This window comes from Camelina sativa, chromosome 12, assembly GCF_000633955.1.
Source record: "Camelina sativa cultivar DH55 chromosome 12, Cs, whole genome shotgun sequence".
NCBI lineage: Eukaryota > Viridiplantae > Streptophyta > Magnoliopsida > Brassicales > Brassicaceae > Camelina > Camelina sativa.
The window spans coordinates 1-17,514 of record NC_025696.1 but is presented as its reverse complement, the minus strand read 5'-3'; the positions used below and the strand labels follow the sequence as shown (position 1 = coordinate 17,514).

At 40.3% G+C, this 17,514-nt stretch overlaps 3 protein-coding genes across 3 annotated transcripts in view; 2 read left to right on the top strand and 1 right to left on the bottom strand.

The window, feature by feature from the left end:
- Positions 1–6,590, bottom strand: part of LOC104720731 (brefeldin A-inhibited guanine nucleotide-exchange protein 1) — a 12,128-nt gene extending 5,538 nt beyond the window's left edge. Inside the window, 7 exon segments of the mRNA XM_019233996.1 lie at positions 72–454; positions 771–1,143; positions 1,653–1,945; positions 2,143–2,565; positions 4,512–4,845; positions 5,068–5,385; positions 5,506–6,590. Coding sequence (XP_019089541.1) covers positions 72–454; positions 771–1,143; positions 1,653–1,945; positions 2,143–2,565; positions 4,512–4,845; positions 5,068–5,385; positions 5,506–6,479 — 3,098 coding nt within the window. The 5' untranslated portion in view covers positions 6,480–6,590.
- On the top strand, positions 10,408–14,173 carry LOC104729128 (cellulose synthase-like protein D4). The gene is made up of 3 exons (XM_010448019.1): positions 10,408–10,913; positions 11,011–12,619; positions 12,732–14,173. Exons 1-3 carry the CDS (start codon positions 10,498–10,500, stop codon positions 14,040–14,042), a joined length of 3,336 nt encoding a protein of 1,111 aa, XP_010446321.1. The 5' UTR covers positions 10,408–10,497; the 3' UTR covers positions 14,043–14,173.
- Positions 14,422–17,423, top strand: LOC104729127 (protein FAR1-RELATED SEQUENCE 5). Its single transcript, XM_010448018.2, has 2 exons — positions 14,422–16,970; positions 17,186–17,423. The coding sequence occupies exons 1-2, from the start codon at positions 14,748–14,750 to the stop codon at positions 17,357–17,359; spliced, it is 2,397 nt and encodes a 798-aa protein (XP_010446320.1). The 5' UTR covers positions 14,422–14,747; the 3' UTR covers positions 17,360–17,423.

Below are 17,514 nucleotides of genomic sequence, written 5' to 3'. Positions count from 1 at the left end.
GAGATGTATTCAGTATGTTCATTTCTCATTCTATGAGTTCTAAAGAGAGTATCAAAAGAAGAAACTCTTACGCGATCTCAACTAATTTTGTGAGGCTAAATACTCGAGGATCCGTAGGAGACTGTAGTTCTGACATAGAGACTTTGCATAGAGCTTTAACAAATGCTACTATGGCTTCAGTCTTCAACCGCTGGCTATGAGCATATACATTATTCAACTGAAAACTCCCGATCTGGTCAAGCAAATTCAAGTTTGCAATGAAGTTATTGATCTGGTCCTGCTTCACAAGCCCTGGAATATTTGGTCCAATTGCACTGCTATCATATGTGCCCCCTCGAACAACAGCCATCATCACCGGATTCTGGAGGGCTCCTTTTTTCTTCAAGTTAGGAAACCCCAAGGCTTTCTTCTCTTCCGTCTCGGATGAAGAGNCTGGTCTGGAATCAGCAGTTAGCTTAGACAATCCTGTAACAAAAATAAATTTTGATTAGAATGCAGGGAACTGTCCTTTCCTAACCTCGCAGCAAAACAAATTCAATCACTTGGACGAATTAGCAATGGAATATGTGAATTCGAAATATGTAAGATCCCCATAATATGTTTTTTTCTTTTATTTGAGACGAAAGCCCATAATATGTTTATGCATTAAAATCAAGGTATTATTNCATGCTTCTCTCCATAGAGGGAAGGAGAACTTTACAGTAGAGAAAAATACATTAAAAAGCCGTTGAAACATAAAACTAAAACACATGATATTAAGGTTAGTATGCCTTAAAATGCTTCATCTCTCTGTTCTTATACCTTGAAAACCGGATGTGAGGACAGCAAATACAGAAAGAAACAACTGATTTTCATAAGAAGAAACTTACTTTAACAGCATCGACATTCTTTTGCTTCATATCTCCTGCACAATGGAGATTTGTGAACTTGGCCATGGAAGTGACAAATGCATCTCTTTGCGTTTGCATACCCATAACTGCTGTAATATGAACGGCGTACCGAAAGCCTCGTAAGCATTCAACTGCAGCAAGCCTGTCATCACTCTGATCAAGTGTCACGCTGAATGCGGCAAGCATTGGTCCCCATGAAACTTCAACCATAAAACGCAATATTGCAACGTCTGTAACGACATGGTAAGCTGATCTACAAGACAGGAAAAAGAATCCAATTCATGAGATTCATGTTAGGACTTCAAATCCTAACATTCATCCACGGTATTTGTCAACCCTAATCCTTTTAGAAAGATAGTTTCTCAGGCAAACACAATTTCAGAGACAAAAATGAACTAGGGTACGTATTGTTTATCCACGTTAGAGGAAAACCTGGTTTCAGCTTAGTTCGCTAATTTTGCAGGTAGATAGTTTCTCAGGTAACACAATTTCAGAGACAAAAATGAACAAGGGAAAGTAAAGGGCAAGTATTTCATCAACGTTAAAGGAAAACCTGGTTTCAGCTTAGTTCGCTAATTGTGCAGGTAACCTGACTCGCTCAGCAGCATCATACTAAGAACAATCACTCAATAAAATCCTTCATTGAATACAATTTTCTAATCACTACTACGTAGTGCTATCGTCCCCTGCCTTTCTCTCCAAAGAATAAGAGCCCAAGCACCTCATTTCACACTAGACTCTAAATAAGATAAATGAGCTTACTCTGATTTTCCAGACTTCGACCTGAACTTTTCTTGAATATGCTTTATAAGAAGACCATTAGCCCCGACTGCCTTTTCTTCTGTCTGTGTCCAATAAACCAGATTGAGTATACCGTCCAGACCCAGTAGTTTATTCAAGCCATTGGACTGCCTGCTTTCTGGGGCAGAAGAATCAGAACTCATCTTTATTTCATTTATGACAACTTGGTCATAAAGCGCACCAAGATACTCCTCTGGTAGATCTTTGCCATCATCAATGCCTCGGTTATTTCTGATAAAATCAGCCTTGGTCATCTGATTGTCATAAACAAAAAAGGAGACGTAAAAACACACTGTAAATAATGTATACCAAACAAAGCAATCTCCAATACAGAATATTTTAATGACAATTTCTGAGAACGTAAGTAACCAGAAAAGTTAACTCATGCAGATGCAGTCCAAAAGCAAACCTATCATGGATTGAATAAATTGTGACAGCCAAGAAAACAAACCTTCTCTTTAACCATGATATTGTGGGCATCAGTGTTAAGCATTATCACAGAGTATGCAAGAACATATGCTGTGTCAGCACTGCTGAATGAATTTGGATTGCATTTGCAAAAGCGTTCAGCAAACTTTTCCATTATGCGGTCAATTTTCTGCGCTTCCCCAGGAAGCCTGAACCCCTTTAAGAAAAACCTAATTGCCTCACCAAAATTCATCTCCTTGAAATCAAACGAGTCCACATAGGCATGCATAACTTTCATTGGAAACTCCTCTCTTTCACCCAAATAATCACCAATCATGGTAGCATTCAAGCCTGTGGTATTTCTCAGGAACGACACCACCTCATCTGGGGAGTTGCCAACCTTTTTACAGCTTATAAGAAACTCAATACCCTTTGACGGCTTTCTATTGAATAGAGTGATGCCTTTCTGCACATAAACCAAGAAGGATGATAAATAAAACTAACCTCACCGAAGAGAAAAATAATTATACTAATATCACTGTATGGGACGGACAATCTTTTAGTTCGTTTATGATGCAACATCAGACCTGGAGTTCAATTTTGTATGCCCTCCTTTGTTCAAGAGTTGCAGCGTCTGATGACTCTGAACTCAAATCTGGGTGAAAGTCATGATCTGTAGTTGTCCCGTCTTCTTCATTTGGGCTAGAATGATTGTCTACAGGTGCTTCATTTTCTAAGCTCTTAGGCAGAAGTGATTCGCTCATGCTCAATTGTTGGTCCATCCATGTTCCCATTGCCTTAATAATGCTAACCAAGCACTTCACTGATTCATGCCGAAAAGTAATATCCTGGACTGGGGACAAAGTTGTCGACGAACCAGGAGGAGGCCCTAAAGCAGTTTTTAGAAGACCGTTGACAATCCTGCAAACATCTGATAGAATTATAAGAGCTTAATACATTTTACTAAAGTACAAGACCACTAATGGAATACAGATATGAACCGTGTAGGCTACTCTGGTGCCCAATCTGATCTATANCTCAAATCTGGGTGAAAGTCATGATCTGTAGTTGTCCCGTCTTCTTCATTTGGGCTAGAATGATTGTCTACAGGTGCTTCATTTTCTAAGCTCTTAGGCAGAAGTGATTCGCTCATGCTCAATTGTTGGTCCATCCATGTTCCCATTGCCTTAATAATGCTAACCAAGCACTTCACTGATTCATGCCGAAAAGTAATATCCTGGACTGGGGACAAAGTTGTCGACGAACCAGGAGGAGGCCCTAAAGCAGTTTTTAGAAGACCGTTGACAATCCTGCAAACATCTGATAGAATTATAAGAGCTTAATACATTTTACTAAAGTACAAGACCACTAATGGAATACAGATATGAACCGTGTAGGCTACTTTGGTGCCCGATCTGATCTCTAAAACTTTTCAGCAAAGAATTGTAATCTGACAACATCTGGAACGCTATTCTGGAAACAGAATCCAAAAACTATCTTGGGGAGATACAAAATAAGAAATTGCAAATACCTTTCGAAGATGTTTGGTGACTCCACATCACAGTCAAAGTTGACAAATATGTCAACTATTAGGTTTGGCTCGTGGCAAATATTCTCAAGTAAGCTGAGCACGGTCATTTTCTGCAGGAAACTTGGCTGAAGAACATTTTCAAGAACACGGAGGACAAGCATGGGGAAGAATATGCCTACTTCTGATTTCAAACCCGATCTATATTTCCGTAGCAAGGTGGTGAAGATAGCACATTGAAGTTGAAAAATAGACATAACCGAGAGTGCGCTATTCTTTAACAAAGACAAGCAAAGGAACTGCTTAATGGCATTGAGAAACCTGCATATTTTGGGGGAGGGAGAGTTAGGTCTTGGATTCCATGTAATACTACTGAGAGACGAATAGCAAATGCTGCATTAGATAGGGAATGTAACCTGCGAAATGAAAGATAAAACTTGCCTTTCGTCAGAACGCCAGATCGGGCCACCGTTATCAATGACGACTTTGAGCAACTCGAGAGACAAAGTCTTGCCTCTAACAAGAATCTGATCGTCGGTGTTCTCTTGTGNTCCTTGAAATCAAACGAGTCCACATAGGCATGCATAACTTTCATTGGAAACTCCTCTCTTTCACCCAAATAATCACCAATCATGGTAGCATTCAAGCCTGTCGTATTTCTCAGGAACGACACCACCTCATCTGGGGAGTTGCCAACCTTTTTACAGCTTATAAGAAACTCAATACCCTTTGACGGCTTTCTATTGAATAGAGTGATGCCTTTCTGCACATAAACCAAGAAGGATGATAAATAAAACTAACCTCACCGAAGAGAAAAATAATTATACTAATATCACTGTATGGGACGGACAATCTTTTAGTTCGTTTATGATGCAACATCAGACCTGGAGTTCAATTTTGTATGCCCTCCTTTGTTCAAGAGTTGCAGCGTCTGATGACTCTGAACTCAAATCTGGGTGAAAGTCATGATCTGTAGTTGTCCCGTCTTCTTCATTTGGGCTAGAATGATTGTCTACAGGTGCTTCATTTTCTAAGCTCTTAGGCAGAAGTGATTCGCTCATGCTCAATTGTTGGTCCATCCATGTTCCCATTGCCTTAATAATGCTAACCAAGCACTTCACTGATTCATGCCGAAAAGTAATATCCTGGACTGGGGACAAAGTTGTCGACGAACCAGGAGGAGGCCCTAAAGCAGTTTTTAGAAGACCGTTGACAATCCTGCAAACATCTGATAGAATTATAAGAGCTTAATACATTTTACTAAAGTACAAGACCACTAATGGAATACAGATATGAACCGTGTAGGCTACTCTGGTGCCCAATCTGATCTATAAAAACTTTTCAGCAAAGAATTGTAATCTGACAACATCTGGAACGCTATTCTGGAAACAGAATCCAAAAACTATCTTGGGGAGGTACAAAATAAGAAATTGCAAATACCTTTCGAAGATGTTTGGTGACTCCACATCACAGTCAAAGTTGACAAATATGTCAACTATTAGGTTTGGCTCGTGGCAAATGTTCTCAAGTAAGCTGAGCACGGTCATTTTCTGCAGGAAACTTGGCTGAAGAACATTTTCAAGAACACGGAGGACAAGCATGGGGAAGAATATGCCTACTTCTGATTTCAAACCCGATCTATATTTCCGTAGCAAGGTGGTGAAGATAGCACATTGAAGTTGAAAAATAGACATAACCGAGAGTGCGCTATTCTTTAACAAAGACAAGCAAAGGAACTGCTTAATGGCATTGAGAAACCTGCATATTTTGGGGGAGGGAGAGTTAGGTCTTGGATTCCATGTAATACTACTGAGAGACGAATAGCAAATGCTGCATTAGATAGGGAATGTAACCTGCGAAATGAAAGATAAAACTTGCCTTTCGTCAGAACGCCAGATCGGGCCACCGTTATCAATGACGACTTTGAGCAACTCGAGAGACAAAGTCTTGCCTCTAACAAGAATCTGATCGTCGGTGTTCTCTTGTGACGAGAACTTCATAGACAGCTTACACAGATTTTTAAAGAGAAGGAATCCGTCTTCCCTGATCTTGCTAGTTGAAGCACCATCATCCTCCTCCTCCTCTGGGCCCTGCAAGACTAGCAGGAAATCCGGAGGAGGATCTGCTTCCCCGGCCGTAATAACGTCGTTGATGAAACCCTGACAAATATGAACAGAGTTGCCTTCGTTGACATTCTTATCCGTGATGGCAAGCAAGTCGTTGACATTAACTGTTTTGAGTGACGCATCCATAGAATTCGCCTCGGATCTGGTGAAGACGATGAGCATGATCTGAGCCAACACAGATTTAGCGCAGATCTGGTTGGTCCCGTTAAATCCGCCGAGATACACATTGTAGCAAGTCCTGACTAGATGGAGCAAACAATCGCCACGGATCAGGATGCGAGGAGATCTGACGGCGGCGAGGAGGACGCGAAGGACCGCCAGCTCAATTGACTCCTCGCCGATGCCGCAAACCTTGCAGATCGCGTGGATGAGCTTGTAGAGAAGGGAATCAGGAGAAGATGAGCAGACCTCGCCCCGGAGGAGGGAGAGGGAGAAGAGCTTGAAAGAGCAATCGAGAGCAGGTTCAATAACCTTGGCGTAGCCGGTATCAAGAGAGAGAAGGAGTGGCTGAAGGACGGCATCTGAATCGGAGGTGGAGAGACCGAAGAGAGGCGATGAAGGATCGGGAGAATCGGAGAGAGTCTCCAACTTGTCGAGGACAGACTTACAGGCGGAAACGAGGAAGGTGTGCTTGCGCCACGCGGCATTTTTTATGATCTTGTCCAAAGATGGCCCAATCACACGGCCGCATCTGGTGGCGCCACCAAGGTTCTGCGACGACGACATCACCGACGGATCTAACACACATTCGAATTCACGGCGGCGATTCAGAATGAAATAGGCAAACCCAGAAAGCACCCCGCCACTTGTACTGTATTTTTTTTCTTTTCGCGGCGTTGGCACAACGAAACGCTGCGTTTCTTAACTTTTAACGTTTTTGTATATTGTTTAATACTACTAGCAATTGATCCGCGCTACGCGCGGTAGTTAGATTAAGGTGTATTCTTGGATTTGTTGTGTATATTATTTTTTTGGTTACGTAAATTCATCTTTACATTTGTTTTTGTATTTGATTTTGGTTGCTTATGTTGTTTTGTTAGATATTTTTATAAAAATAGGTTTTACAGTAAGTATAATTTAGTTTGCTGTTTATTTTTTTAAAATTGAGATCATTTTGTGTGTTTTTAATGCTTTTAAAAAAAATTATAATTAGAAGTTAACATTGTGTAGTTGAAGTTGTTGTTTGGCTGTAGTTGTTAGTTGTAATTATTTATTATTAATTTGTCATTTTGTTGTTGGATTGTTATTTAATATTTTCGTATGTATTTTGTAAACTGTTGGAGTAGTTTTTTGGTCAATGTTTTAGTGTTTGGAGTGAAAAAGGTTGTCGATTTTATTAAGGAAAATAAATAAAACCAATAACTTACATTTCTTTTTTTTTTTTGGGCTATTTTTCTTTGTTTGAGTCGGACCCAGAGAATTTCTCTGTAAGGCTTATAATATGTTGGTCTATTTGATCATTATTTGTATGTTATTGAGTTGGGAATGGATTTGTTTTTTTCAAAATTTGATGTCCTCGTGAACAGATAGGAGAAGAGCAATGTTTGCGATCTCGAGGACAGTATGAGTATTAAACTTATTTCTTTGCTGCTCGTAATCATTTTTTCAGTCATCCCTTTCGTAATCGTTTTCCCTTGAATATTCATTTTTTTGGGGTTTGCGTATTTGGTTGATTCCCGCTCGCTTCGCATCTGTAGGGAATATTTGGTTATCTCCCTATTGATTTCGTTAAAGGTAAATGTGAATTGGGTTGCAAATTTGTTTATATGAAAATGTGATGGCTTCCTTAGATTTTCTAATTAAGTTGTGAGTTGTTTTTGTGTTCTTAGTTGTAATTTTTTTGTCCGTTTGTCCTCTGAGTGATTTTTTCGATTCGATGTGAGTTGTGTTTTGAGAAAAATCAATTTTCTTGTTTATCTTGCTGTAATTTTATAAAGTCCGCGTTGTTTTTTTGTTGGCTCGGTTTTATTTTTCATATAATTTAGTGTTACGGTTATCTGATTGTGGCATTCGTATTTCTAAATCTCTTTAGTTTATTAAAGGTGTGTTCATCTCTTTGCTTCTTTGTCTTTGGTGATTGATTTGTGAAGTGCTGCCAATGGTTGGTGTGAAGCGTATTGAAAAGGGGGAATATGTTAGCTTAAAATGAGAGTTGCTTCTTCTGACTTCAAAGTCGAACACAATATATATTGCCCCATCACGTAGCGAGTTTTCGAATTTTGAAAGGTGGGTCACATTGATCGACCCTTGGATGACACAACTCTAGAGAAAAACTTCAAATTAGATAGAGTTGTAAAAAACGAATAAATGAAAAGTCTAGTTAAGATGGAAACAACCTTCTCATCAATGAGTATGAAGTCAACGCCCATGAGTTGGCCTCCTTTTTTGACATTGCGATCAGGCCAGTGACGAAGCATTCTTCCGACGATCTGTTGGTGAAGGCGCCCAACTTTGAGATTTTTGAATGAAACGGCAGGGGAATCCATGTTAGTGAAGGGAAATTAATTAAAGAGACGAAGAAAAATATATGAGGTATGAAATTGGAGGAGAAGACTTTATATACGACTTACACCAATTAAAGATAGAGTAGTGGGTCTTGAATTGAAAGAGCGAGCATTGAACGAAATGAATTACAGTAATAGAGAAAAACGTTACAATAGAGAGGGAAGACAACGAACGGGTGTGGAGGTGTGGAGAACATTTATTTCAAAGATAACCATTAGGTGAACCGGGATGAAAGAATGAGAAGGGCAGGGACGCTTTAGGTCCACAACGGACGACGGCGCTGTGGAATATCGTGGCGAGGGGTTTTATTCCGCCAGCCAAAAAAACATGACTTAGTGGATAATGTCGCAAAATTGGAAAAATGAATCGGGCTTTTACAGAAATGTGATAGAAATAAATAATAACTCCTTAGTAGATAATGTCAAAAATATGGGCTTATTTAAAAAATATGGACTTATTAAAAAGAAGGGTATGTTGAGGTGGCAGCACCAGGAATGAGAAAACTGCACTTTATATATATAGATGTATAAATTATAACCCTTATATTTATTATTTATAATTTATATTATCTCTTCTTCAATAAAAATCCTACAAATTACAAATTTTCCGTTTATCTAAATAATTTGAATATCAGTATTCAACATTCAACGTTATACAATAATCTAACTAAAAATTTTTATAATGATTATACCATATAAAACTTAAATCAACTTTAAATAAATAATTTTATTAACTTTTATTTATTATTTTTTCATTTTTAGATAAATTATATATTTGTACCATATACTTTCAAACTATTATATTATTTTAAAATAATTTTGTAATCTACAATTTAAAATATTAAATAGAACTTAACTTAAAAAAAAAAAAACATCTTTCCTCTGCAACATCAAAAAGATATGAAAAAGTTATAAGTTTATAATTTAGTTGCATGAAAAAATATTTCAAATGATTATATAAAATAAGAATCATTTCTTTAGTTAACTAAAATACTAATATACTAGGAGATATCCCGTGCTTAAAGCACATGTCAACATTTTTAAAAAAAATTATAATATAATAATAAAAATTATTGTTATATTTCTTTATATTGTTTGTTTGTTGTATTTGCATCAATAATTGTGAAATATGAAGTAGTAATTCTGATATTATAATTGTGAGCAAATAAAATTTATTAATTTATCAACTATATAAGTTTAGTTTTACCAATCCGTCAATGTGGAAATTAAAACAAACAACTTTTTTCCATAGATTGAGTAATATATCTTTTACATTACAAAAAAGAGTAATATATCTTTGCTTAAAAAAATTCAAATCACAACATATGCAGAAAAAATTCTGCATATTTATTAATCATAAGTATTATATGAAAATTTCAAACAATTTGTAAATAAAATAAAAGAAAGATGATAGAGGAATCATAATTTGAAATCTTATTAAAATCTTTGAACTCTAGTTTTTTTTTTTTTGACAACCTTTGAACTCTAGTTATAAAATAATTTTATTATATAGTTGGATATAAAATCTTAATTTTGAAATTCTGATTGGTTTATATTTTTAAAATATTTAGTAATTTTCGTCAATAATTTTATTAGAAAGAGAAAATAATTTTTTAAAACTAATAATTATCTGTATTTTGAAAAAAATCTTAGCTGTTAATTTTTTTTTTCAAGCACAAATTAGTTTTTGAATAGATTTTTTTTACCTCTTAGTGTTTTCTGTTTTTTTAATTAATAATATTTAATTAATTAATTAATTAATCTTAATTAAAAATTTTTAATGGCAATTGAATGTAATTATTTACACATTTAAGGTTAGTTTCATATTTGTACTTCTCAATTAATATAGTAGGATTTGACTATGCTTTAATAAATAAAAAAAATACTAGCTAGGAAATTTTCCACTGTCTTTTTATATACGTATAAGTTGAGAATTGGTTTCCGAAATCAAATGAATTAAAAGAAAGAGAAAAACGTCGATAATCCCAAAATAGCATAAACAACTAAACCCTTGAGCTTCCAAAAATAGGTTGGTTGGTGCATACTGCATAATACAGAGAAGCCCAAAAATAGAGATCCATAGCATAAACAGTTTTATGTCCTGATAATCCTCTCCTCCTTGTTTTTTCTTCTTTGTTTTCCCCAAACCATCAGGAACGTAAAAACTCACATTTCATTTTTGTATACTGCATGATCACAGTGATTCACGCAGAAACCAAGCGCCTTTGTTTGGCTTCACAATGGCGTCCACGCCTCCTCAAAATACTAAGAAGGTCCGTAACAATTCCGGTAGCGGCCAAACCGTCAAATTCGCTAGACGAACATCTAGCGGACGATACGTGAGTTTATCTCGAGATAATATTGAATTGTCGGGCGAGCTCTCTGGGGATTATTCTAACTATACGGTGCACATACCTCCGACGCCGGACAACCAGCCCATGGCCACCAAAGCCGAAGAGCAATACGTGTCCAATTCTTTATTTACTGGTGGTTTCAACAGTGTAACACGTGCACATCTTATGGACAAAGTCATCGATTCAGATGTCACACACCCTCAGATGGCTGGCGCTAAAGGCTCTTCGTGCGCCATGCCTGCTTGCGACGGGAAAGTCATGAAAGACGAGAGAGGAAAGGACGTGATGCCATGTGAATGCCGGTATATATCGTCTATCTTAAAACTTATATGCATTATATATATTGATGGTATCCTTACTTGTTGCACAAGACTAACATGGTGATTGTTTAATAATTAGGTTCAAGATCTGTAGGGATTGCTTCATGGACGCCCAGAAAGAGACAGGTCTTTGTCCAGGATGCAAGGAACAATACAAAGTCGGAGACATGGATGATGATACGCCTGACTTCTCTAGTGGTGCTCTCCCCTTACCCGCTCCAGGAAAAGACCAACGTGGCAACAACAACAGCATGTCTATGATGAAGAGGAACCAAAACGGCGAATTTGATCATAACAGATGGTTATTCGAGACGCAAGGCACATATGGTTACGGTAATGCGTATTGGCCTCAAGACGAAATGTATGGCGATGATATGGATGAAGGAATGAGAGGCGGCATGGTGGAAACAGCTGACAAACCATGGCGGCCACTGAGCCGACGCATCCCAATCCCAGCCGCCATCATAAGTCCGTACAGATTATTAATAGCCATTCGTTTCGTCGTGCTATGTTTTTTTCTAACTTGGAGGATCCGAAACCCTAACGAAGACGCCATATGGTTATGGCTCATGTCAATAATATGCGAGCTTTGGTTTGGGTTCTCATGGATTCTAGACCAGATCCCTAAGTTGTGCCCCATAAACCGGTCCACTGACCTGGAAGTTCTTCGTGACAAATTTGACATGCCATCTCCCTCCAACCCAACAGGGAGGTCCGACCTCCCAGGTATTGACCTCTTTGTGTCAACGGCAGATCCAGAGAAAGAGCCACCCCTCGTCACCGCCAACACTATTCTGTCCATATTGGCCGTTGATTATCCGGTGGAGAAGGTGTCATGCTATCTATCTGATGATGGAGGAGCCCTTCTATCATTCGAAGCCATGGCAGAAGCTGCTAGCTTTGCTGATCTTTGGGTGCCCTTTTGTCGCAAACATAACATTGAACCCCGAAATCCAGATACCTATTTTAGTTTGAAGATAGATCCAACAAAAAATAAGAGCAGAATTGATTTTGTCAAGGATAGGAGGAAGATTAAGAGAGAGTATGATGAGTTCAAGGTTCGCATCAACGGCCTCCCTGACTCGATACGGAGGAGATCAGATGCGTTTAATGCAAGGGAGGAAATGAAGGCTCTGAAACAGATGAGGGAGAGCGGAGGTGATCCAACAGAACCTGTCAAAGTCGCCAAAGCCACGTGGATGGCCGACGGCACCCACTGGCCTGGAACTTGGGCAGCTGCTACTCGAGAGCATTCCAAAGGTGATCATGCTGGGATTCTGCAGGTGATGTTGAAACCACCTAGTAGTGATCCTTTAATTGGTAATAGCGACGACAAAATCGTTGACTTTTCGGATACAGACACCCGCTTGCCCATGTTTGTTTATGTGTCACGTGAGAAGCGGCCGGGCTATGATCATAACAAGAAAGCTGGAGCCATGAATGCGCTTGTTCGTGCCTCTGCTATTCTCTCAAATGGACCTTTCATTCTTAATCTTGATTGTGATCATTACATCTATAATTGCAAGGCCATCCGAGAAGGGATGTGTTTTATGATGGACAGAGGTGGTGAAGACATTTGCTACATTCAGTTCCCGCAAAGATTCGAAGGCATCGACCCTTCTGATAGATATGCTAACAATAACACTGTCTTCTTTGACGGTAATATGCGTGCTCTCGACGGTGTACAGGTAATTTTTTTTTTATATATAAAAAAACCATATACTACTGTATACAATACAAATATTAGGTTAGGTTGGGAAGGGAAATCATCACTAATAACAATGAGTTTAAATTTTGCAGGGACCAGTATATGTCGGAACAGGTACTATGTTTAGACGCTTTGCCCTCTACGGTTTTGATCCACCTAACCCTGACAAGCTTCTCGAGAAGAAGGAATCAGAAACAGAGGCTCTAACCACTAGTGACTTTGACCCGGACCTTGATGTCACACAACTCCCTAAGCGCTTTGGCAACTCCACACTCCTAGCTGAGTCAATTCCTATTGCAGAGTTCCAAGGTCGTCCGTTGGCAGACCACCCTGCTGTCAAGTACGGTCGCCCTCCCGGAGCCCTTAGAGTCCCTCGCGACCCACTTGATGCTACCACAGTGGCAGAGTCTGTTTCTGCAATCTCTTGTTGGTATGAGGATAAAACGGAGTGGGGAGACAGAGTCGGGTGGATTTATGGGTCGGTGACAGAGGACGTGGTCACAGGATACCGCATGCATAATCGTGGGTGGCGATCCGTTTACTGCATCACCAAGCGAGATTCGTTTCGAGGCTCTGCACCCATTAATCTCACAGACCGTCTTCACCAGGTGTTGCGGTGGGCCACCGGGTCTGTTGAGATCTTCTTCTCAAGAAACAATGCCATTCTCGCCTCCAAGCGTCTCAAGTTCCTCCAACGTCTGGCGTACCTTAATGTTGGAATATATCCCTTCACCTCTCTGTTTCTCATCCTCTACTGCTTTCTTCCGGCCTTCTCTCTTTTCTCTGGACAGTTCATCGTGCGGACGCTTAGTATCTCCTTCTTAGTATACCTCCTTATAATCACCATATGCTTGATTGGCTTGGCGGTCTTGGAGGTGAAGTGGTCTGGCATCGGGCTCGAAGAATGGTGGAGAAATGAACAGTGGTGGCTTATCTCTGGAACAAGCTCTCACCTCTACGCTGTTGTGCAAGGAATCCTAAAAGTGTTAGCAGGAATCGAGATCTCCTTTACCTTGACGACCAAGTCAGGGGGAGATGACAACGATGACATATACGCAGATTTGTACATAGTGAAATGGTCGTCGCTGATGATACCCCCAATAGTGATAGCGATGGTGAACATAATAGCGATTGTGGTGGCGTTCGTCAGGACAATATACCAAGCGGTGCCACAGTGGAGCAAGCTAATAGGAGGAGCATTTTTCAGCTTCTGGGTGTTGGCTCATTTGTACCCATTCGCAAAAGGATTGATGGGACGGAGAGGCAAAACTCCAACGATAGTGTTTGTGTGGGCAGGTCTAATTGCGATCACCATCTCTCTACTGTGGACGGCCATTAACCCGAACACCGGACCTGCTGCTGCTGCTGAGGGTGTTGGAGGCGGTGGTTTTCAATTCCCGTAAAAATCCATTTAGGCAAGAGTTGAGTTTTTGTAGACTAAATCAAAAGAAATATGCACTTTCAATCACTATTTTGTTTTTGTTTGTGTGTGTGTGTGTTTTGTTTTGTTTCTGGTAGTAAAATTTCACACAACAATATATATCTGGATTAAGATTTCATGACTGTAAAATGCGAGTAATCCAATTAGCAGCTTGTAGTAATTGTATGTATCATCGTTTCGTTTCTAACTTTTTCTTCTTTCACAACTGGATATAAATAAAACAACATTACGGAAAGGCCCTGAGAACGGGCCGCGCAAAAGAAGGTGGGCCTCATAAAGTGAATGACTAAATGGGCCTTGCTTAGTAGAAAAAAAGAAAAGGGGGCAAAATTGTAGGAAGCACCAGCGTCTCTCCCGACGACGATTCTCGGTGTCTTCTTCCTCCTCCCTCACTGTTCGACCTTCTTCGTCTCTCATCGTCTTCTTCATCGTTTCTTATCACTCCCGCCTCAAAAAAATCAGCTTCCCCCTTTCTCTTGTTTTCTGCTTTCTCCCCTGTAAAAGCGACGCACGCGTTCGCTTCCAATCTCTTCTTCTCTGCTTGAAATCAAATCACGACACCGTTTAAGGGACTGTAAGTGTGTTTATGCGTTTTCCATATCCGCCCGCCTGCCTGTGGACATTAATAGATAAATAAAAAAAACCTTGTTCTTCCATTCCATTCCTGATGATGGATAATGAAGTGCTCGACTTCGATATCGGTGTAGGAGTTAGTAGTGGGGGAGATGTTGATGACGACGCTATTGATATTGAGCACCATGGTCTCGACGACGATGATATGCTCGACAGCCCAATTATGCCTTGTGGTATCTCTCTTGGCAATTCCGAAAATTACTTTCCCAATCAGGAGGAGGAGGAGGAGCAGCAGGATCTCCTGGATCTCGAGCCTTACGATGGTCTTGAATTCGAGTCCGAAGAAGCTGCCAAGGCTTTCTACAACTCATATGCCCGTCGCATCGGCTTTAGTACCCGTGTCAGTTCCTCCCGCCGCTCCCGCCGAGATGGAGCCATCATCCAGAGGCAATTTGTTTGTGCCAAGGAAGGTTTCAGGAATATGAACGAGAAGCGCACCAAGGACAGGGAGATCAAGCGCCCCAGGACCATCACTAGAGTCGGTTGCAAAGCCTCCCTCTCTGTTAAGATGCACGACTCTGGTAAATGGCTCGTCTCTGGCTTTGTCAAAGAGCACAACCATGACCTCGTTCCTCCCGACCAAGTCCACTGTCTCCGCTCCCACAGGCAAATCTCTGGCCCAGCCAAGACCTTGATTGACACGCTTCAAGCTGCAGGTATGGGCCCCCGCAGGATTATGTCCGCCCTCATCAAAGAGTACGGTGGCATCAGCAAGGTTGGCTTCACCGAAGTCGACTGTAGGAATTATATGAGGAACAATCGGCAGAAGAGCATAGAAGGAGATATTCAGCTTCTTCTTGACTACTTGCGGCAGATGAATGCCGACAACCCTAACTTCTTTTACGCTCTTCAGGGAGGAACCACCGAAGATGATCACTCTGTGGGTAATGTCTTCTGGGCTGATCCTAAAGCTAGAACGGATTTTGCTTACTTTGGGGATACTGTCACTTTTGATACCACCTACAGGTCCAACAGGTACCGTTTGCCTTTCGCACCCTTCACTGGTGTTAACCACCATGGCCAACCCATTCTTTTCGGCTGTGCCTTTATCATTAACGAAACCGAGGCTTCCTTTGTATGGCTTTTCAATACATGGCTTGCGGCAATGTCCGCCCACCCTCCTGTCTCAATCACCACCGATCATGATGCTGTTATACGTGCAGCCATCATGCAGGTTTTCCCTGCCGCCCGCCATCGCTTTTGCAAATGGCATATTTTCAAGAAGTGTCAAGAGAAGTTGTCGCATGTCTTCCTCACGCATCCTTTTTTTGAGTCTGATTTCGACAAATGTGTCAATCTGACAGATACCCTTGAGGATTTTGAATCATGTTGGTTTTCACTTCTTGACAAGTATGAGCTACGCGATCATGACTGGCTACAAGCATTGTACTCCGATCGCCGGCAGTGGGTCCCAGTTTATCTCCGTGATACCTTTTTTGCCGAAATGTCCTTAGCGCAGCGTAGTGACAGTATCAATTCGTATTTTGATGGTTACATCAACGCTTCAACCAATCTAAGCCAGTTCTTTAAGCTGTACGAAAAAGCCTTGGAGAGTCGTCTCGAGAAAGAAGTTAAAGCAGACTATGATACTATGAACTCACCTCCTGTTCTCAAGACTCCATCTCCAATGGAGAAGCAGGCGTCTGACCTTTATACAAGGAAATTGTTTATCAGATTTCAGGAAGAACTAGTTGGAACCCTGACTTTTATGGCATCCAAAGCTCACGATGATGGGGATCTTGTTACCTATACGGTTGCGAAATATGGAGAGGCTCACAAGGCTCATTTCATCAAGTTCAACGTTTTGGAGATGAGAGCAAATTGCAGTTGCCAGATGTTTGAGTTCTCTGGCATCATTTGTAGACATATATTGGCAGTCTTCCGGGTCACCAATCTCCTTACGCTTCCCCCTTACTACATCCTAAAACGATGGACCAGAAATGCCAAAAGCAGCGTCATATTTGATGATTATAATTTGCATGCGTATGCTAATTACCTGGAGTCTCATACCGTCCGATACAACACCTTACGCCACAAAGCTTCTAATTTTCTGCAAGAAGCAGGCAAATCTCTTTATACTTGTGATGTTGCAGTAGTTGCTCTGCAAGAAGCTGCCAAGACTGTGTCCCTAGCGATGAATAAGGAAGTTAGAAGAACTATGGCGAACGGGCACTTTAAAGAGACTTCTTCTGTAACTGATGGAAAACGGATGTGTTGCAATGAGGACTGTCAGCAAGATGTGCCGGCTCAGCCCGAGGTGAGGTTCATTTTATTTTCGATACTTGCATTCTTTGGATAAAAATTAAATGTTAATCAAGTTTGTTGCTCTATAAACGTTGCACATCTAAAGTATCGTTTGTTCTGCTTTTGCCACATTGTGAACATGTACCGTGCAATCTCCCATAAATCTGCAAGGTCCTCAGTTTTTGCTATGTGCTTCTACTGCTCACCATATTTCCTCCAACTTTGCAGGACGAAATGGACAAGAAGATTAATCAACTCAGAAACGAGCTGGAATTAGCAAACAAGAAATGTGAAGCTTACAGGACTAACCTACTTTCAGTTTTGAAAGAAATGGATGATCAAAAGTTGCAAGTGTCCATCAAAGTGCAGAACATTAAAATTAGCTTGAAGGATAATCTGTGAAATAAGTGACATATTCCAACTGCTATTCTCATCTATTAATTAAATTATTTGGCTTTTCTTCTGATTGCTCATTGTACAATATCTTAGCGTTTTTGAAAAAGGGACCCTATTTTCAGGATTTCCCTGTTACACAGCAGCCTTTGCAATAAGTACTC